The sequence below is a fragment of the Varroa jacobsoni genome, unplaced genomic scaffold, assembly GCF_002532875.2.
Source record: "Varroa jacobsoni isolate VJ856 unplaced genomic scaffold, vjacob_1.0 scaffold_389, whole genome shotgun sequence".
Classification (NCBI taxonomy): domain Eukaryota; kingdom Metazoa; phylum Arthropoda; class Arachnida; order Mesostigmata; family Varroidae; genus Varroa; species Varroa jacobsoni.
This window is the reverse complement of record NW_019213291.1, coordinates 13,993-30,129: the sequence shown is the minus strand read 5'-3', so window position 1 is coordinate 30,129 and position 16,137 is coordinate 13,993. Positions and strand designations below refer to the sequence as shown.

General features: G+C 40.0%; 2 protein-coding genes and 1 long non-coding RNA gene across 4 annotated transcripts; 2 read left to right on the top strand and 1 right to left on the bottom strand.

The window, feature by feature from the left end:
• Positions 1 to 15: 15 nt before the first annotated feature.
• LOC111259965 (protein BCCIP homolog) lies at positions 16 to 5,251 on the top strand. Its single transcript, XM_086968097.1, has 9 exons — positions 16 to 190; positions 758 to 869; positions 1,649 to 1,849; positions 2,237 to 2,328; positions 2,829 to 2,975; positions 3,337 to 3,474; positions 3,633 to 3,776; positions 4,487 to 4,564; positions 4,905 to 5,251. The coding sequence occupies exons 2-9, from the start codon at positions 797 to 799 to the stop codon at positions 4,965 to 4,967; spliced, it is 936 nt and encodes a 311-aa protein (XP_086824223.1). The 5' UTR covers positions 16 to 190; positions 758 to 796; the 3' UTR covers positions 4,968 to 5,251.
• A 2,954-nt stretch (positions 5,252 to 8,205) lies between these two features.
• On the bottom strand, positions 8,206 to 11,408 carry LOC111259964 (uncharacterized). The gene is made up of 2 exons (XR_002679965.2): positions 9,897 to 11,408; positions 8,206 to 9,182 (listed from the first exon to the last, which is right to left on the bottom strand). It is a non-coding gene; the product is annotated as an uncharacterized LOC111259964 (long non-coding RNA).
• A 115-nt stretch (positions 11,409 to 11,523) lies between these two features.
• On the top strand, positions 11,524 to 14,746 carry LOC111259961 (organic cation transporter protein). Of its 2 annotated transcripts, XM_022832375.2 has the most exons (3): positions 11,562 to 11,640; positions 11,784 to 11,882; positions 13,114 to 14,746. In XM_022832375.2, exon 3 carries the CDS (start codon positions 13,170 to 13,172, stop codon positions 14,700 to 14,702), a length of 1,533 nt encoding a protein of 510 aa, XP_022688110.1. In that variant the 5' UTR covers positions 11,562 to 11,640; positions 11,784 to 11,882; positions 13,114 to 13,169; the 3' UTR covers positions 14,703 to 14,746. The 2 variants fall into 2 exon arrangements, with proteins under 2 accessions (XP_022688109.1, XP_022688110.1); XM_022832374.2 differs by lacking the exon at positions 11,784 to 11,882 and having other exon boundaries at positions 11,524 to 11,640.
• The last annotated feature ends 1,391 nt before the right edge of the window (positions 14,747 to 16,137 follow it).

Sequence of the window (16,137 nt, the reverse complement as noted above, 5' to 3'; positions counted from 1 at the left end):
ACATCGATAGTGCTCTTGCGATCCCAAACACACGTGATTGCTGCCATGTCCATCTCTCATTGGCGGCGCCCGCCGTTCGATTGTGAATTGTTTTGTGTTTGGACGGAAACGTTTTGTCGAGTGTATATGTTCGACGAGCTTGTGCCGGAGTAGCTCTTCAAATTCAACTTTGCCTTGGTGACAAAGTCGGGTAGGTAATTCTGGCCGGAAGGATCAATCATTAATGATGACGACGTAAAATAGAACGGCAGTAACCGTATCTGTTCGAACCGTACTCGGCGATTAAGTGGTACCGCATCAAAATTTGACCCGAACGAAAGCATGATAATATATGCATGTGTGAGCATTCAGCAATAACGTGTCTGTGAATTAGGAATGGACCGTAGAAGAAAATTCTATAATTCTCAGTTAATCTCCACCCTGTCAAAATATTTGAACTCAAAGGTTGTCGCGCTACTGCATCGGAGTGCGACATAGGACAACACAATTTCGTTGCAGTTATACGTATGTCTACATATCTAGATCCTCTCCGTTCTAGATTTTCCAGTCGATTTTTAAATGCGCATTGGATCAACTTACAAGAATCATCGATCGACAGCGATAAATGGCATAGCTACCAAGAGGAAATTGTTTTTCTTAGAGACATAGCCAGACGTATGTGAAGTTTTCCGTATAGAAATTTGCTAAGTTTTTCGCTCTATTTTCTTTGTTAAATTGATAGTTGTAGGTGAAATATAAATCAGGTATTTCATATTAGTTTTGTTTTGCAAGCACAACAACAACAAGTTCAGCAAAAATGGCCAACCCGAAGCGGGCGAAAAAAGCTGGGGATGTCGCGGGTGATGGTAAAACCCAATCGACCCCATTGGGTGAGTGAGTCACTTGGCTATTTGTTGAACCATTTATTTTCTCGTTGTTCGACAGCGTTCTGGGCAGTTATGTAGATTTTAGTGCGGGACAGAAGAAAACGATTCTTTTTCTTTACTGACTGATCGCAAATGAATCGTTTCTGTTTAATTTTCAAGGCTAAATGGCATTGATGACGACTTGTTCTAGATCTGCGAGTCGTAAACATCTATTGTTTTGTCGCGTTAACAGCCACAATCCGGTGACAAAGCTTCTACATTTACTAGTTACTATACTATGTATGGTTCAGTTTTACTGTGTTTACTATTAATCCCACTTGGGTGGAATAATTCACGATGACCTTGATTATCCAGTAATCAAAGTTCACTGGCCATCGTTCGCCAGATTATCCAGTAATAACTTTTAACTTATCACCTTTCGTAATAACATCGCCAAAAGATAGCGCTATTGTAGCTGAGGACTGTCTGCGATCGTGCTACAAGTTAATGCTACTTATTGCGAGCCTTTTTAATATTGTCTACCAAAATGGTATAATAACTACTAAGATTGTCATTGGGATATTATTATGTGGGATGGAGGTTGCCTTACAATTGAAATTGTGCCATATTTGAGTGGTATTTAAAAATATGCCACTAAAAATACGCAGTTGGGCTTAAGTTACATATTCGATAATTTTATAGAAGCTAGCATTGATATTATGGATTTCATCAAAATGTCTATGTGATTATGTATATACATATTAATCAATTGGTTGTGATGCTTGTCGCTTCGTAATCAAAAGAAACCGAAAACGACGAGGAGCTGTCATCAGGAGAGGTAATGGACGACGACGATGAAGATGATAGTAGCCATGGTAACTCCGAAGACGCCGATGACACTTCTGAGAGCACCGATTTGATTAATACCGTGGTTAACATCGATTTCGAAGCGTTTCCTCCCGTCGATTCGGACTTTCACGGCATCAAGAAGCTCTTGCAGCAGGAAAGTTGAAATCGTCTTGACGTGGCGTGCCTCGTCGTGAGAGAATCCGTAGTTGTTCAAATGACGTAACTGATCTGGTTGGAGCGCTATAATCCCTTATATTCCGATACTATCTGCTTATACGATTGACGATACGTTGAAACAGATGTGTCTATTACTTATTCTCTTTGTAAGCCATGCTACTTAGTTAAAAGCTGGTATTTATTAAGCCCTATTTTTTCTTGCACTTAACCTTCCGTAGGCTCCCAGTTTTTTGTGACGTTTGTTTCTCTAGCTATACAGGTGGAAGTTGCCATTTCAAGTTCAGCTATAAAAGGCATTCTAAACATGAACTAGCCCTTACGTGCGCTTTATTAAATGTGTTAAGACGGTACGGCTTATGTGCAGGTGTTTCGCAATGCCCACGTCAACGTGTCAGATTTAGCGCACCACCTCATCGAGCTGAATAAACTATCCGTGATCCTTCGACAAGCTGATCAGGTAACTATCCAGTGATGCTGGCACAGGGAATGTTTAGTTAAATGCTAGTTAATGAATTAATGATAGTTAGCATATGACTTATCGGGTATAGCTTGTTGAATCTCCGAGCACTTAAGTCGACCTTTTAGGCCTCGCAGCCTTATTCCCGCAACGGTGCGGTGGCTACGTGTCTGCCTACCAAACGTATGTTCAGTACGAGCAGGCTTATGTTCGAGACTGAACGTAGATAGATACACGGTTCGTTTCGTGCAGGTAGGAACTTGTTGTCTTCCGTAATGTCTACCTAGGGCAGTATCGGAAATAAAAACCTGATACATTTAGCCCGTTTTTTTTCAGCTTCAGCCAAACGTGTTGCCGTCCCTTTGCTATTGATTTCAGTAAGATTACTACGAATAAATTCCCGGTATATGGGTTGAACTTTTTAAAGCTTCACTGAGATATCGATTTTGGCCGCAGTTACTAGTTACAAACTTACAAAATTAACCTATATGTGCCCTCAGGATATGAACGATGATGATAGTGATGATGATGATGATGATGACGACGGGGACGTATATGGAATTTCGGGGGTGATTCCGCTTGGAAGCGATCGAGAAGGTGCAAAGAGTGTTCAAAACTATCTTCTTGAGAAAGCCACTGATGGAAAGGTTAGCGCACGTTCTATACAGAGATGTTAAAAACAAAGAAAAACGAGTAACGAAACGTGCATGTTGTTAACGCGATGTTTTGTAGTCTATATAGGAGTGAAGTTATTTTGTAACCGTAAATATCAACTACCAGCTGTTAACTTATGGAGTATAGTTTGTTTTTGCCTTTTATTTCACATAACTGTATAGCTTGTTTTGAACGAAACGTGGGAAATGGTGAAACTTTAAAATTTCCGTGAAAATGCCTGTTAACCTAAACCATTGATGCTTAAAGGGAGTTTCTAGCGAATTTGGATGTAACACTTACCAGGTACAACCTAGTCCATCTCTGCAGTGTGGTATGGTTTTTATTTTAATTTAGGATGAGTCGATCCGATCGAAGCTTGAAACGGCGCTGTCGACCGGCAGCGTAGCGTTATTTGTATCAGAGCGTTTCGTGAATATTCCACCAAGGGTAGCGTTGCCCCTCTTGGAAAGTATACATGGAGACTGGAAAGAGGTAAATTATTTGCTGGCCGAAGTAACAGATACTAAGAAAAAAAATAACATTTTTAGTACCAATACACGAACAGCTTCCATCGATTATTTTGAGATCGTGCCGAATTTGTCCTACTAACGGCTGAACTCATGCTCTGGGGCCAATCTAATTATCCATAGGCCAAAAAGGTGATACCATCGCTGTCAAAGGTTCAACACGTCGTTATGATCTGTAAACAGTACGCGGGTGCTAACGAGGTAATTTTCGCAAACGGCGAAGAGGAGCTGTTTGTTGATCTTGCTGAACTCCAATTCGACTATGAGGTAAGTCGATGGCGTAAAATGCTCGTTTTTAAGGCATCAGTGTTCTGTTGAGACGACAACAGACATGTATTTGTCCTTATTGATAGTTACGGATTAAATGCCAAGACACTTTTCAGATACTTTCGAAAAACGTATTGAAGTTCAGCCATTGCTTTAAACAACGGGTTGAAACCCCTTTAGCTTCAAAGCTCCAGCTGGAAGCCTATCGCTTGTAGTGCTAAGTTTCTGAACACGCTAAAATCTTAGTTGGAACGAATCCTTCAGTTTAGCCAACGTCACAGCACATATGTCAAATAAATATATAGGCAATGTATTGCCTCGTCAATTGCAATTTTCAGGCATATGGAAAATTCACCAACACGTCTTATCGAAAGGCACAGCGCACCCTTTAATCTTGTATCCGTATATCCAAGCTGAGAATATGACTTATTGCCATACTAGCGTTAGGAAACAATGTATCAGAGCCAGTAGCGATGATTGGACAGCTGTGATGGTGTAGTGGTAACGTCGTTACCTACTGTGACACTCAGTGACAGATGGCCTTTGCTTAAAATAGGGTTTAGACAGACTTAACTTCACGCTAGGACGGGCCAAGGAACACTTACTTATAGCAATACTGAACGAAAGACATAAAACAGCTTCTAGTTCCATAGAACCTTTAGTCCTTATTCACCGAACATCACCTCGTTTTTGATCACTTTATTGCACAGGTCCCACGACAGGATGCCGATACGGCGCTTGCTGGCAAATGGAAGAAGAGCGATGAAGAACTAAAACAGATTCGCAAGGTACGATGAAACATCTGATAATATGAAAATAATTGCTTTCATTTGCGAAGGTCTAGACAGCTTTTGTCTCTACAAAATTTCTTCATAATGCCTTTCAATCATACACAGAAATTTATTTTTATTCTATATAATTCTGGGTTCTATATGTACCGCCAACTGAAGCAACGCTTAACAGTACTATTGGAGGTGAAACTTCAGCGACCTATATATCGATGATATACTTTAAACCCGATCATAAGGGGTGCGAATCGCTTCAAACAATAACATCCAGTAGCGAAAGAAATTGACACGGAGGCGGAGCGTGCAGTTTGGTGTAAAAATACGATGTATTATTTGACAGGTACTTCTGCTAGACATGAAAAAATTCCCTCAAATGATTCGGCTGATTAAGGAGAACGTATGAAAGGGGAGCACGTTTTCCAGCTGGATAAACTGTAATTTCCCAAACGGCGAAAATTTGCAAAATGCTGGAGATATGCTTGTATCACCAAATCACTCGAGTGTACTACACGGTGAATAGTCTAGGATTAACATTTAAAGTTATTAATTGTAAAATGTATATGAACAAACGTGTTTTTCTATTTAAGTACTTTCAAGTGAATGGTTCTGCTTTCTGATGATGATGATTAACATAAGTAAGAAAATAAAATCCAGCTCGAATTCGAGGATTGTATTTCCAATATAAGACACCTCTGTTTGTTAATTTGTATTCACAGTAGCTTCTAAAAAAGACCTTTGATCTAACGGTAACATACGTCCTAAAAAGCCACGATCTTACGTTACAGAGAAGTTCATACATACAGTAAGTTGAATTTTGGGTTTAATATTTGCTGGTTTTTTTCTAAGTTTCATTTGGTACAGCGACGACAGATAGTAAATTCGCGAAAATAGGTAACATGATGATAACGGGGCAATTTTATCTTTTTAACTCCATGTTTCTTCCGAACAACTGAGCGCTGAACAAGTTCCGCAAATGTTTTTGGGTATGTGGCCGACCCCCTGCCTCCAAATCTTCACATTTAGCGGTATCAATACGGAGGTTAAACTACGTACGCACGGTTTTGCAAATGCAGAATCTCCGCCCACGGTAAATTCAGCTGTAGCATTAAAACAATAATTGTAGACTATAAGGTATATGCGGGGATGTTAATTGAATTTAATTAAATAATAATCAAGTGTAAAAAGAAAATACGTACATGTCTATGCCACTGTAGAGCGAAGACTCATTTTTGTTTAGTCAATTAAAGTGCTGACGCTTTACAGTGAAGACTTTCGAGTCCAGTACAAAATGGCTATCAGTATTCCCTGTACTCGAGACGCTAGTGATAAATGAGGGGTTTTCGTGTGAATTACTCTATATGATTATGGTAGCTTTGTGTCCGTGATTTGTCCTACTGAATTTAGAGACATGGGAAGTGTTTCAAATTCGAATCCGGGTCTAAACACGGTTCTAGAACAAAGTCACTTTGTGTATCGGTGTATGTTGCCTCACACGTAACGCCTAAAATTTACTCAAAACTATGTCGGTACCGTGTGATATTGTTTTCATTACTGAGAGTTGAGCCAGCGACTGCTGATCTTCTCGGCTGGAAGCTTAGCCATCCAATCTACCGTCCTGCGAAAGAATGATGAGACGATTAAGTAGTGAAAAACCAAAAGACCATTTTGCGTTCTCTTGTGTAAGAATAGGATTCTTAATCGATATCACGATATGATTTGGAGTGCAGAAAAGCTTTCTATAAACGCTAAGCAACAACTTGAGCTTCGTTGGAAGCAGCTCAAAAATAGTTCACAACTAAAAGATCTGCGTGCGTGTATCGAGCACTTTTCTGTGCCGAATAGGACAAAAATAAGCTTGTTTTATACAATATAGGTCAAAAGTACGCAGAAGGACAACAAACACCGAAGTCAAATATATTAGACTAGAGTGGAAATTAAACGTTTTCCTAAATTGAAGCGGGTTTTCTTCATAAGTGCATACTTCGGTCATTTAAATTTCATTTATACACCTTTCCTGGTAGTAGTCACTTACACGGGTCGACAACATAACATTATGATATCGGAGCGAGTATGTAATACCATTTAAAATCATTTTCGTCATATAGATTGTACGAGTCTTGCTGAATTTATGAAACTACTTCAAGAGATTAAGTATAGAAAAGACGGCACCAGCGGGCAAGGAGCAGCATGATATATACCACGATTTCCGCTGCATTTGAAGCACCTGCATGTATTGCAAGAACTTGGTTTCTGGCAGAGTCTATGATGGTATGTAACTGATGCACGGCAAAGCGAGTGACGACATGTCTGTCTGGCCGGTTGTTCCTTATCATAGCTGAAGTAAAGAAATCCCTATTGATTTTTGTAGACTTTTGCTCCGACTTTTTAGCGTTTGTCTTGAAGGCTTCTGTTTCCTGCTAGTTCAAAGCGACATTATAGATGCTCGGACACAACTGGCGATCTCATGTCACTGTGTAGTGCCAGTGGTTGTGTAAGCAAGAGGGCTTTACCACGACTTTTTTTGTTTGTTTTGCCAAACGACGCATATTCCGAAGAAGTTCGGAGTGGTTACGAGAAACAAGTGATGAGGCGATCTGATCGCCTATCTGTCCTCCTGTCTATTTTAATGAAGTGCACAGTGAAGTTTCTGTCGTTCGCAAAAAAGACAAGTCAAGTACGGAAACCGACTTACATAGGCCAAGAGGCAAAGGGCGACCTTGAAAGGCAGAACGTGAGTTCGGACATGTAGCGTCGCAGCGAGAAAACCCATCTTATCTCGAGTTTTACACCCGGTATGGCCGTTAGGCATTCCATCAGAAGTCTGGACTCCAGCACGGAACGCTATGTGTCTCCGCTCGAGTTCGAACCTAGACCACAACGTATCCATAAGATTGCCAGGCAAGCGCACGCGTTGCCCACTAAGTTAACGAGGACACACAGGAGTTATTTGGGCAGTTAACGACTCCTCTATAAGTGAATAAGGCCAGCGGTAACATAGTTCGAATAGCTTTCGCCCACGAAGCACCAAGGCGCATGCTTAGTGGAGATACCTTTAACGCGACGATCAGAGCGATGGTTTGATTAAACTAACGTGATAAAACCGTGGACTGTAGGCTAATGACCCCGTATCGCCTCCCATAACGGGACCTCGATAGCCATCGCCTTTTCTCGTATGGGTGCCAGTGGTAACACCCGCCGGCGACCATGTTTTCGACAGATTTACCTAAAGCATGTGATTTATCAATTAGAGACATTTAATTACGAAGTTACAACGTTGACTTTTTATTGCCCGAAAGTTCTATATATATATATATATATATGCAAGTGTCACCAAAGTTCTTCTATAGAATAGAAATATTTCGGTATATTTTCATTGAATATACATAGCAGGAAAAAGTGTACATGACTAGCGAAGATTCGTTCTTACACCTGCTCTAAGAGGAACCGAACCCGCTGGAATCATTCTTTTTTCGAATTATACCATTACGGGTAAATATCAATCAATCAATCAACTTATTTAATGCGCCTATTACGTAGTGTACACACCGCATAGGTTAAGTGTAGAGGTGGTTACGCAAACGATTTACCAAAATCATTTATAATCACTTACCAAATTAAAAATAGTCAGACATTCGTGAATATACGGGGAAAAACTTACGGACTTTATTAACCACAAAGAAAAAGCCTACTAGCTTTTAGGATTTTGAGCATTAAACGAATCGAAATATCTTTCAACTTAAGCACCTGTTTACGACTATTCCCAGTAACTTAAACACGTGCTTGTTTAGTCTGCAATACAAAATGCGAAAACAAACTCGCGATTGATTCTTCCTCAACAGCTCAATCCAATATCATTAATAATATATTGAACAATTATGTAAGCTAACAAAAAAAACTACTTCTTAAACCTGTGCTTAAGGTCCTATATGTCGACAGGGGAGCACCACTCAGAGCTCACACAGGCATCCTGCTATCCAGCCTTTGACATACTAAAGATTTTAATCATATAAACACCTCAGTCAATTTTGTTATATTTATAGGTATAATTCAATTGACATATATGTTTTGCAGAACTAAAGGGGACACGCATACGTTCAGTTATTTCTGAGTCGTTCTCATTAAAAAATTACTTTAGGGCTAAGCTGGCCATAATATCTATTGCAACAATGCTATAATTAATATTATATATTCACGTATAGAAAATAATAATAAAGCGAAATAGGGACAAAATGTTAAAATGCGTCTCGTAAGCTGAAACAGACCATTTAAATTATGAGAACAACTTCGCCTTGAAAGGCTCTTTAAGAGAAAACTAATCACATAAGAATATTGTTTACTATCTGGCACTAATTATCAATACTAACGATCAATAGTATGTTATTTCCTTACTTAATTATACCTGTCATGCAGTATATCGATCTCTGGCCAATTATCTCTCAGCATCTACTAAGGCTTACTCATCAGGTGGAATATAAGTCGTTCTTGGGGAGTGCACAAATCTGAGTTTGAAAGCAGTTTTGGCAACCCGAAATAACGTTTGCCGAGGCACACTAAATCCCATCCAAGTTCTGCGAGTAATTTAAAGGAGACCAAATAGTGAGCAGCACCGGTCATCAGACTGGAAGGACAGATGTTTCACAATATGAGGATCTACGAAACAGCATAGTTCGTACGCGCGCTATAAGAACGTTTTATACAAACATGTATGTACAAATGTATGAAACATATCTAAATTAAACAGTTTATGAAAAAAATACCGTTTTCGCTAACATAGATATGTAAGAAAAATCCTATCGGGATCTCCGTGCCGTGCAATATTAAGACACTATAGTTGCATATATAGAAGACAGCGTTCTGATGAAGCAGGCTCAGTATTAATAATAAATGCATATACTCTACAATTTAACTACGCAATCGTAGGGCGGAATCTTTGCTGGCTTGATATTTCCTGAATTATCTAATAAACCCGGAAAATCGATCTCTTCTATAGCTGCATCTAGAACTCACATTGTTAACAGCTTCCTGAGGTCGTGGTAGTACAAACTACCGCGCTTGACAGTGAATATGATTTCAAGGTTATTACTTTTTTGGCGCGCGATGAGTTAATTTATAAAAAAAAATATGTAGGCTTTGTACAGAACCGTATCATGTACGCGTGGCGCCAATATAGGGGCACTCAGTGAAGATTTTGAAGTTAAAAATTTTGGTTGTGTAAAGAAACTGAATGATTCAGAATTCTGAACTTTTTGAAAATTTAGCTTTGAAACTGGGCATAGATGTAGGCTTTGTTTTGTACGGGAAAGAGCCAGCAGCTTCCTAAAGCAATACTTACGCAAAACAGTAGAATCGAGCGTAACACTTCCAGCATTTCTTACTTCACTAACATTTGATTAAACAAATCGTTTGATGTTACGTAGTACTATCCTACGCGTTTGGTGCTGATATGACGGTCCGGCGAGACCGCAAGTTTCGTCAATTACACAGAACATCTGTCGTCAATCGCAAAGGGGGCTACGAGAGACTGTTACGCTCCGACATTAGCAACTGACAACGCTTCTTTCTATGGTATTTTTGCCATCGAGGAGAGATCCTTGGGAGAGTAGTTCTAGCCATAATGCATAACAGGCAAGCACCGTTTAGGGACACTCGAAACCCGGAATAACGACTTGGATCTGTCGCTATTTTTCAATATCGGTGCTTCGCGTAAAAATAGCACTTACTGTAATATAACTTAAATAAAATAAAACTTAAACCTTTGATTACTTGAATCGTGTTATATGATTGTGTAGTAATGTTTAATCATTTGCCAATTCACGATAGCCAATTAAAATGGACAGACTTCGAATACGAACTATAAACGTATCGCTTACGTATTTCTCTGAAGTATTTCAATGCTTGATTTAAATAGCCAATGGAATACATCGTGCAATCTCGTTTAGTTGTCGTAGGATCAGAATGACGTCGGAAAATCCGCGTCCGCCTGATGACATCCTAATCGACGATGACCTTTCACGAAAATCGGACCGGATCATTGAGATTTGATCCAATATTCTCTGAAATAACTAATAATAATAGTTTTATTATCAAATATGCGGTACCACCTAAAAAACATTTTCTTAGAAACATTGGACTCGGCTTAGTTCCTTGTAGCATTGTGCGGGATTTTCTTAACACCCCGTACATATTTAAAATTGTTTGTTGAAAAAATTGAGAGGTTGATGCACGTGTTGTTTAATTCACTGCCGTCTCCCCTTTTAGCCAAGCATTCAATTATTAGTTATTACCAGAAAACCTTACCCACCCAAGACTTTAACAACCTTAAGCCTTCTGATATATATAATGCAGAGTATACAATTGCATTTTTGTCCAACAGGATATCTTGACTTTCAATTTTGCCGCGTAAAGATATGCCATAATAATCGCCGCTGGTAAAATTAATAGTGCACTAAAATCACCCTTTATTCCATAACGGAACAGCCGTCTTAGTATTTGATAATAGTAGCGGATCGACAACCCGAGACGTTTTTTAGAAATCACCTGTTTTTACTCGAACCCGAATATTACAGCGACAGCATTGATTCATACAACTGGCCGCTTTCAGCACAAAACGAACAGTGCGTCTATGTATTTACCATTACTTTAGGTAATTTGTAGAAAGCCTCGTTAGTCTAAACCTCAAAAAAGTTGTTTGAGGCAGTCTGGGGCGCTACTGCCGTACTGAAGACAGACGTTCGGCTTCCATCACTCCAGTGAGGATCTAGATTGGCTCGGTTTGTACACGAGATCCTTTCGTATCAAGACTGTGTTATAAGCGTTCGACTTGTTTTATGGCATACTGCGCAGCCAACACGCACGCGAGTAGGTATTTCCTCGCCGCCATACCATCGCATCAATGAAAAGCGCAATATTTTTTTACAAGTTGTCTTAGCGTTTTGAGCATCTTATATTGTTTTACGCGTTTAGAAGCTATTAAAAGTTATTGGCACATAAGGAGGCCGGTGACAAGACCCTCATCAGCGCAGCCATGAAAGAGCTTGACGTTGTTCAGGTCATTGGGCGGTTTGGCGTTTACCATGGTAAGACAGAATGTAATTTCTAGTTTTTAAGCTCGAATGAGGAATGCATGTACTTATTCTCTTCATTATTATTATTATAGAAACTGCTCTACTTAGATGGTGTCTTCATGCAAAATAACTTGTTATCATGGAAACTTGTGAAGGACTTTGTGTATGTTGAAAGCGGAGAAACAGGACAGCTTACCCTTCGTTGATGAAACGTAAATTCAACGGAGTTACAGTCGCAGGATCATAACAAATATGTACGTAATTTGTTGTGTTAACAAACCAATACACCATACTTTGTTACACTTTCTCACACTTCGGCTTGTGGAACATTTAAAATAAAACTTACCTGATCTGTTCGTATTAGGTCCATGAGTTTTAAATTTTGCGCGATTTTATGTGTGTCTTATGGTAGGGCAGCAAATTTTCAATATCTTTCCTGCTTTGCAGGGTTGCACTCAAAGCTACCCTTGTTTGTTAGCAGACAATAAAAACGAACGGAAGCGATTATGAGTTTGAATAGAGTCCTCACAAGAACGACTGTATATTTTGAGCTCGCTTTGCGAAAAAAAAATGCTCGTCTAAATCCATACATTTGAGGCAGTGATTTGAGATTACCACGGGCACTCGTCCTCAAATAAGGACAGACTTTCTACAAAATATAAATATATCCTTCCCTCGAATCTCGTACGAAAATATTCGCCATCTACGCAAATTCTATATTCATGGGTTGTATCATACATATACAGGCTACACAATTCGAATAAATCTATGGCTATTTAAAGCCATAGAATTCAAACCCTCAATAACAAGACATTCCCTGCAAACAGATGGCGGTGACGTAACGGTGGATATGGTAATCATTGAAACAGAAGTTGTTGGATTAGGCCTTGTGTGATCGTAATTACTGCGTATTGCTTATTGTCGTTCCAAGGATCAATCCGATCTGGCGGTTGCTAAGTGAAAAGTTTATGTCCTTCAAAGAAATCGCATAACACTAAATTTAATGCTTGATATTACATAATAATTAGAAATTCGTTATGCGAAATTTACCGGGCATCACATCGTTAAAGGCCATGTCCTCGTTGCATTGTCCATTTAAAACCACATCATAACCGGGTTTTATGTGTAGATCATTTGAGCGTTATAAAAAAATTTAAGTACTCAACTAATAATGGCGCCAGCAGTTCTAGTAATAAGGCCATAAAGAATTAAGGGCAAAGTATATCAGTATAACTTAGAGCTAAGTTGATAGTGTTTTATATTGGCTGGCCTTAGTTTTAATGTCATTCAATGACGATGTGATGCCTGACGAGCGCAAGTTCCACCTTACTCTAGCTCTAGATTATTACTGCTTCTACGAGTTGTTAAATCTTTACAACCTCACGCAAATCTGTTTCATGCTCATACTGTATCACCCTGGCCATATATGATGTAGCTTAATTACACGGTGATATTCCTAATGCTGATGCGATCATGTAATTCCAGGCGTAGTCACATTACTAGCGTGTCTGCGCGCCTTCCCTGTCGCGTGGACTAACTTGATGTCGCCTTTGATGGCGGCCGACGTCAAGCACTGGTGCGCCCCCCCGAACTCCAGCATACCTCGAACCTGGTGGAGGAAGCATGGCTTGCCCCGTGTCAACAAGTGGTCATTGGAACCCGACGGATGTTCGATGTACGCCTGGGAAAGCCAGCCAAACGAAGAGTTCGGAATACGTTTTGATCGAGAACAGTTGCTGAGTTGTACTAATGGTTTCGAATATGACCGCGAAGGATTCGGACTAACAGCTACTGAAGAGTGGCAACTCATTTGTGGGGACGCGTGGAAAACATCCGCGATGCAAAGTATCATTATGGCAGGCTCGTTCGTAGGGGTTATTATCTTTGGCAGGCTGTCCGACAAATTGGGCCGCAAACACACGTTCTTCGTAGGCCTTGCTCTCCTGTTAAGTACTGGTATAGCTGCAGCCTTTGTCCATAGCTTTATAACGTTCAACATTTTGCGTTTCATTTTGGCCGGAGCCACTTCCGGTATGACTGCGGCGCTCGTTACAGCTTTCATGGAAATCCTACCCGAATCAGATCGCATCTATATGAATATTGGCTTTGGAATAGGTTATACCGTGCCTGTTATATTTATACCCTTGCTGTCCTATTATCTGTTGAATTTCCGTTATATGCAACTCGCCATCGGCCTGTCGGGCCTCTTGATTCTTCCGTTCTTCTGGGTTATCCATGAATCACCCAAATGGCTCGTGGCCAAACACCGTTTCACTGAAGCGGAGCAGGTCATCGTAAAAATACTTAAGATGAATCGGCGACCAGTACCCGACATGACAGAGGTCATGCCGAAGCTCGCAATTCATGCCGAAAGTGAAAGTACGGTCAAGAGTCGAAACCTGGGGTTTATCGATATTATGAAAATTCCCATACTACGCTATACCGCACTCACTACAGGATTGAACTGGTTTTGCTGGTCCTCGATTAGTTACTATTGTGCACTAAATGCGCATCGGCTACCAGGGAACCCTCACCTGAACTTCGCCATATCAACCTTCGCCGAGTTCCCATCGGCATTTATTGCTATGTACCTCATCCGCAATTGTCGTCGTCGACAAACCCAGATGTTCAATATCATCGTGGCGGCCTGCATTTTCGCGGCCGTATTCTTTCTCGATGACAGCTACAAGCTGACGAAAGTCTGGGGAAACATGATTGCAAGAGTGTTTGTGAATAACTACGGCTTCATCGTCTGGGTTTCAGTGCACGAGGTTTATCCGACCCCGGTACGAACGGCTGGGTATGCATCAGCCATGATGCTGTCCCGTGGCGGAGCTGCATTCGCCCCTTTCATCAAAAATATCGGAGACTGGACCCACACTTCTGTACCATGTTTTATCATTCTGGGTCTATGCGCATCAATCATCGGTTGTGTTGCCTTGCTGCCGGAAACGCTGAATAAAAAATTACCCGACACGATTGATGATGTCAAAGCTTTGTACGGGAGGGACGGTTACATCGTTGCGAAGTACGCGAAAGCTGTGCCCACACACATTCACTCGGACTGTATATAACGCAATTGAGGAGGTAATATGTAATAAAAAAACAATGTAGTAAATAGAGTTTGTCTTTCTTGGGATACAGAAGCTAGTGTCTAAGTTCTACACGTAGCTGTATTTTTGTGCACGATTCTGAGACGTGTTAAGTAGCCAAACAAAGTCATACAAATATCGATAACTATCTTAGATACTGAGAAGTTACGTCATACGTACCGTTAGCAGACATTCAAGGGGCTCAGATCTAAATTCTAAGAATAACTTTCAACAACAATCAACCAAACATGTTGGTGCTTGTTTCCAACTGCCGTTTACTCATTCTGTTTTACTGTCTTATAAAGTAGATGTATACACTTCTATAAAAGTTGGCACTATGTTGATAAATACAACTGTTAATATAGACACCGAATGCGTTAGTAATCAAAGCGCTATATCTAACTCAATGCGGTGAAATTTCATTTATTACCATAGGATTTGAATATTTTAAGTATATAAGAATGCTCTAAATCGCGCGGCCTTTTTTTTCAGTAATTCAGATGTATTCGTGAGCGTTTCTCTAACTAAAATTCAAAAATCTTGCTCAGAGAAGGTATGTTCTGTCGACTATACTTTCATGTAAATGTGCTCTCCATTGCGAGATTTCGTGGCGGGATCTTAACCAGAAGCAAATTCGTGTGTTAATTCTTGGTAAGATAAGCCTAATGATGGAACGAAGTACAGGCGTAGATAATGATCTTTGCTCGTGGAAGGCCTACAAATACTTCACACCCGACTTCAAACAAACGCTTATGGTAAAAGTTTACATTATTAACTTGATTATCACAGACTGAAGGCTATTACTTCGCAGAGTACCTTCACATCGCCCTCTTAAAACCCTACGTAAGCGTTTCCCGCTGTGTTCACGGAACAAATGTTACAGTGAGTCCGCTTCTTGGAATACGCTTAATTTAAATCCAAATATTATATAACAAACGCAGCTTTCAGATACAGTTGTCGATGGGAAAATGTATGTTGTTGTATAATATTGAAAGTCGGAGCTAAAGTTATGGATTTTATCCTGGTGTTGCGTTGTAGGGCGAATAAATATGAACTGCCCATGCTCCAGAACCTCGATGTGTCGTGTTAAATGAGATCGCTAGAGTTCACGACCTCAGGAAGAGATTGGTGAAGGTAAACCTAGAAAAAAAAATTGTATATATAGAATTTTGGATTTTTAATGATTAGAGCAACGTATAGAGTCGTTAGTGATCAAACATCAAATGGGCAATGACGATGCCGACATGTATTATTGATTTAATTACGCGAATAACGTTTCTATTAGGATCGTTATGCCTAGGATATTGCGGCAAATCACCTACGGCCGTTTTGTAAAGCATCATGTTGATCGGATTTTTTTAGAGGAGTCATACGACTTCAGAGATCGTCTGAATTACGAGGATCGTTAGGATAATTA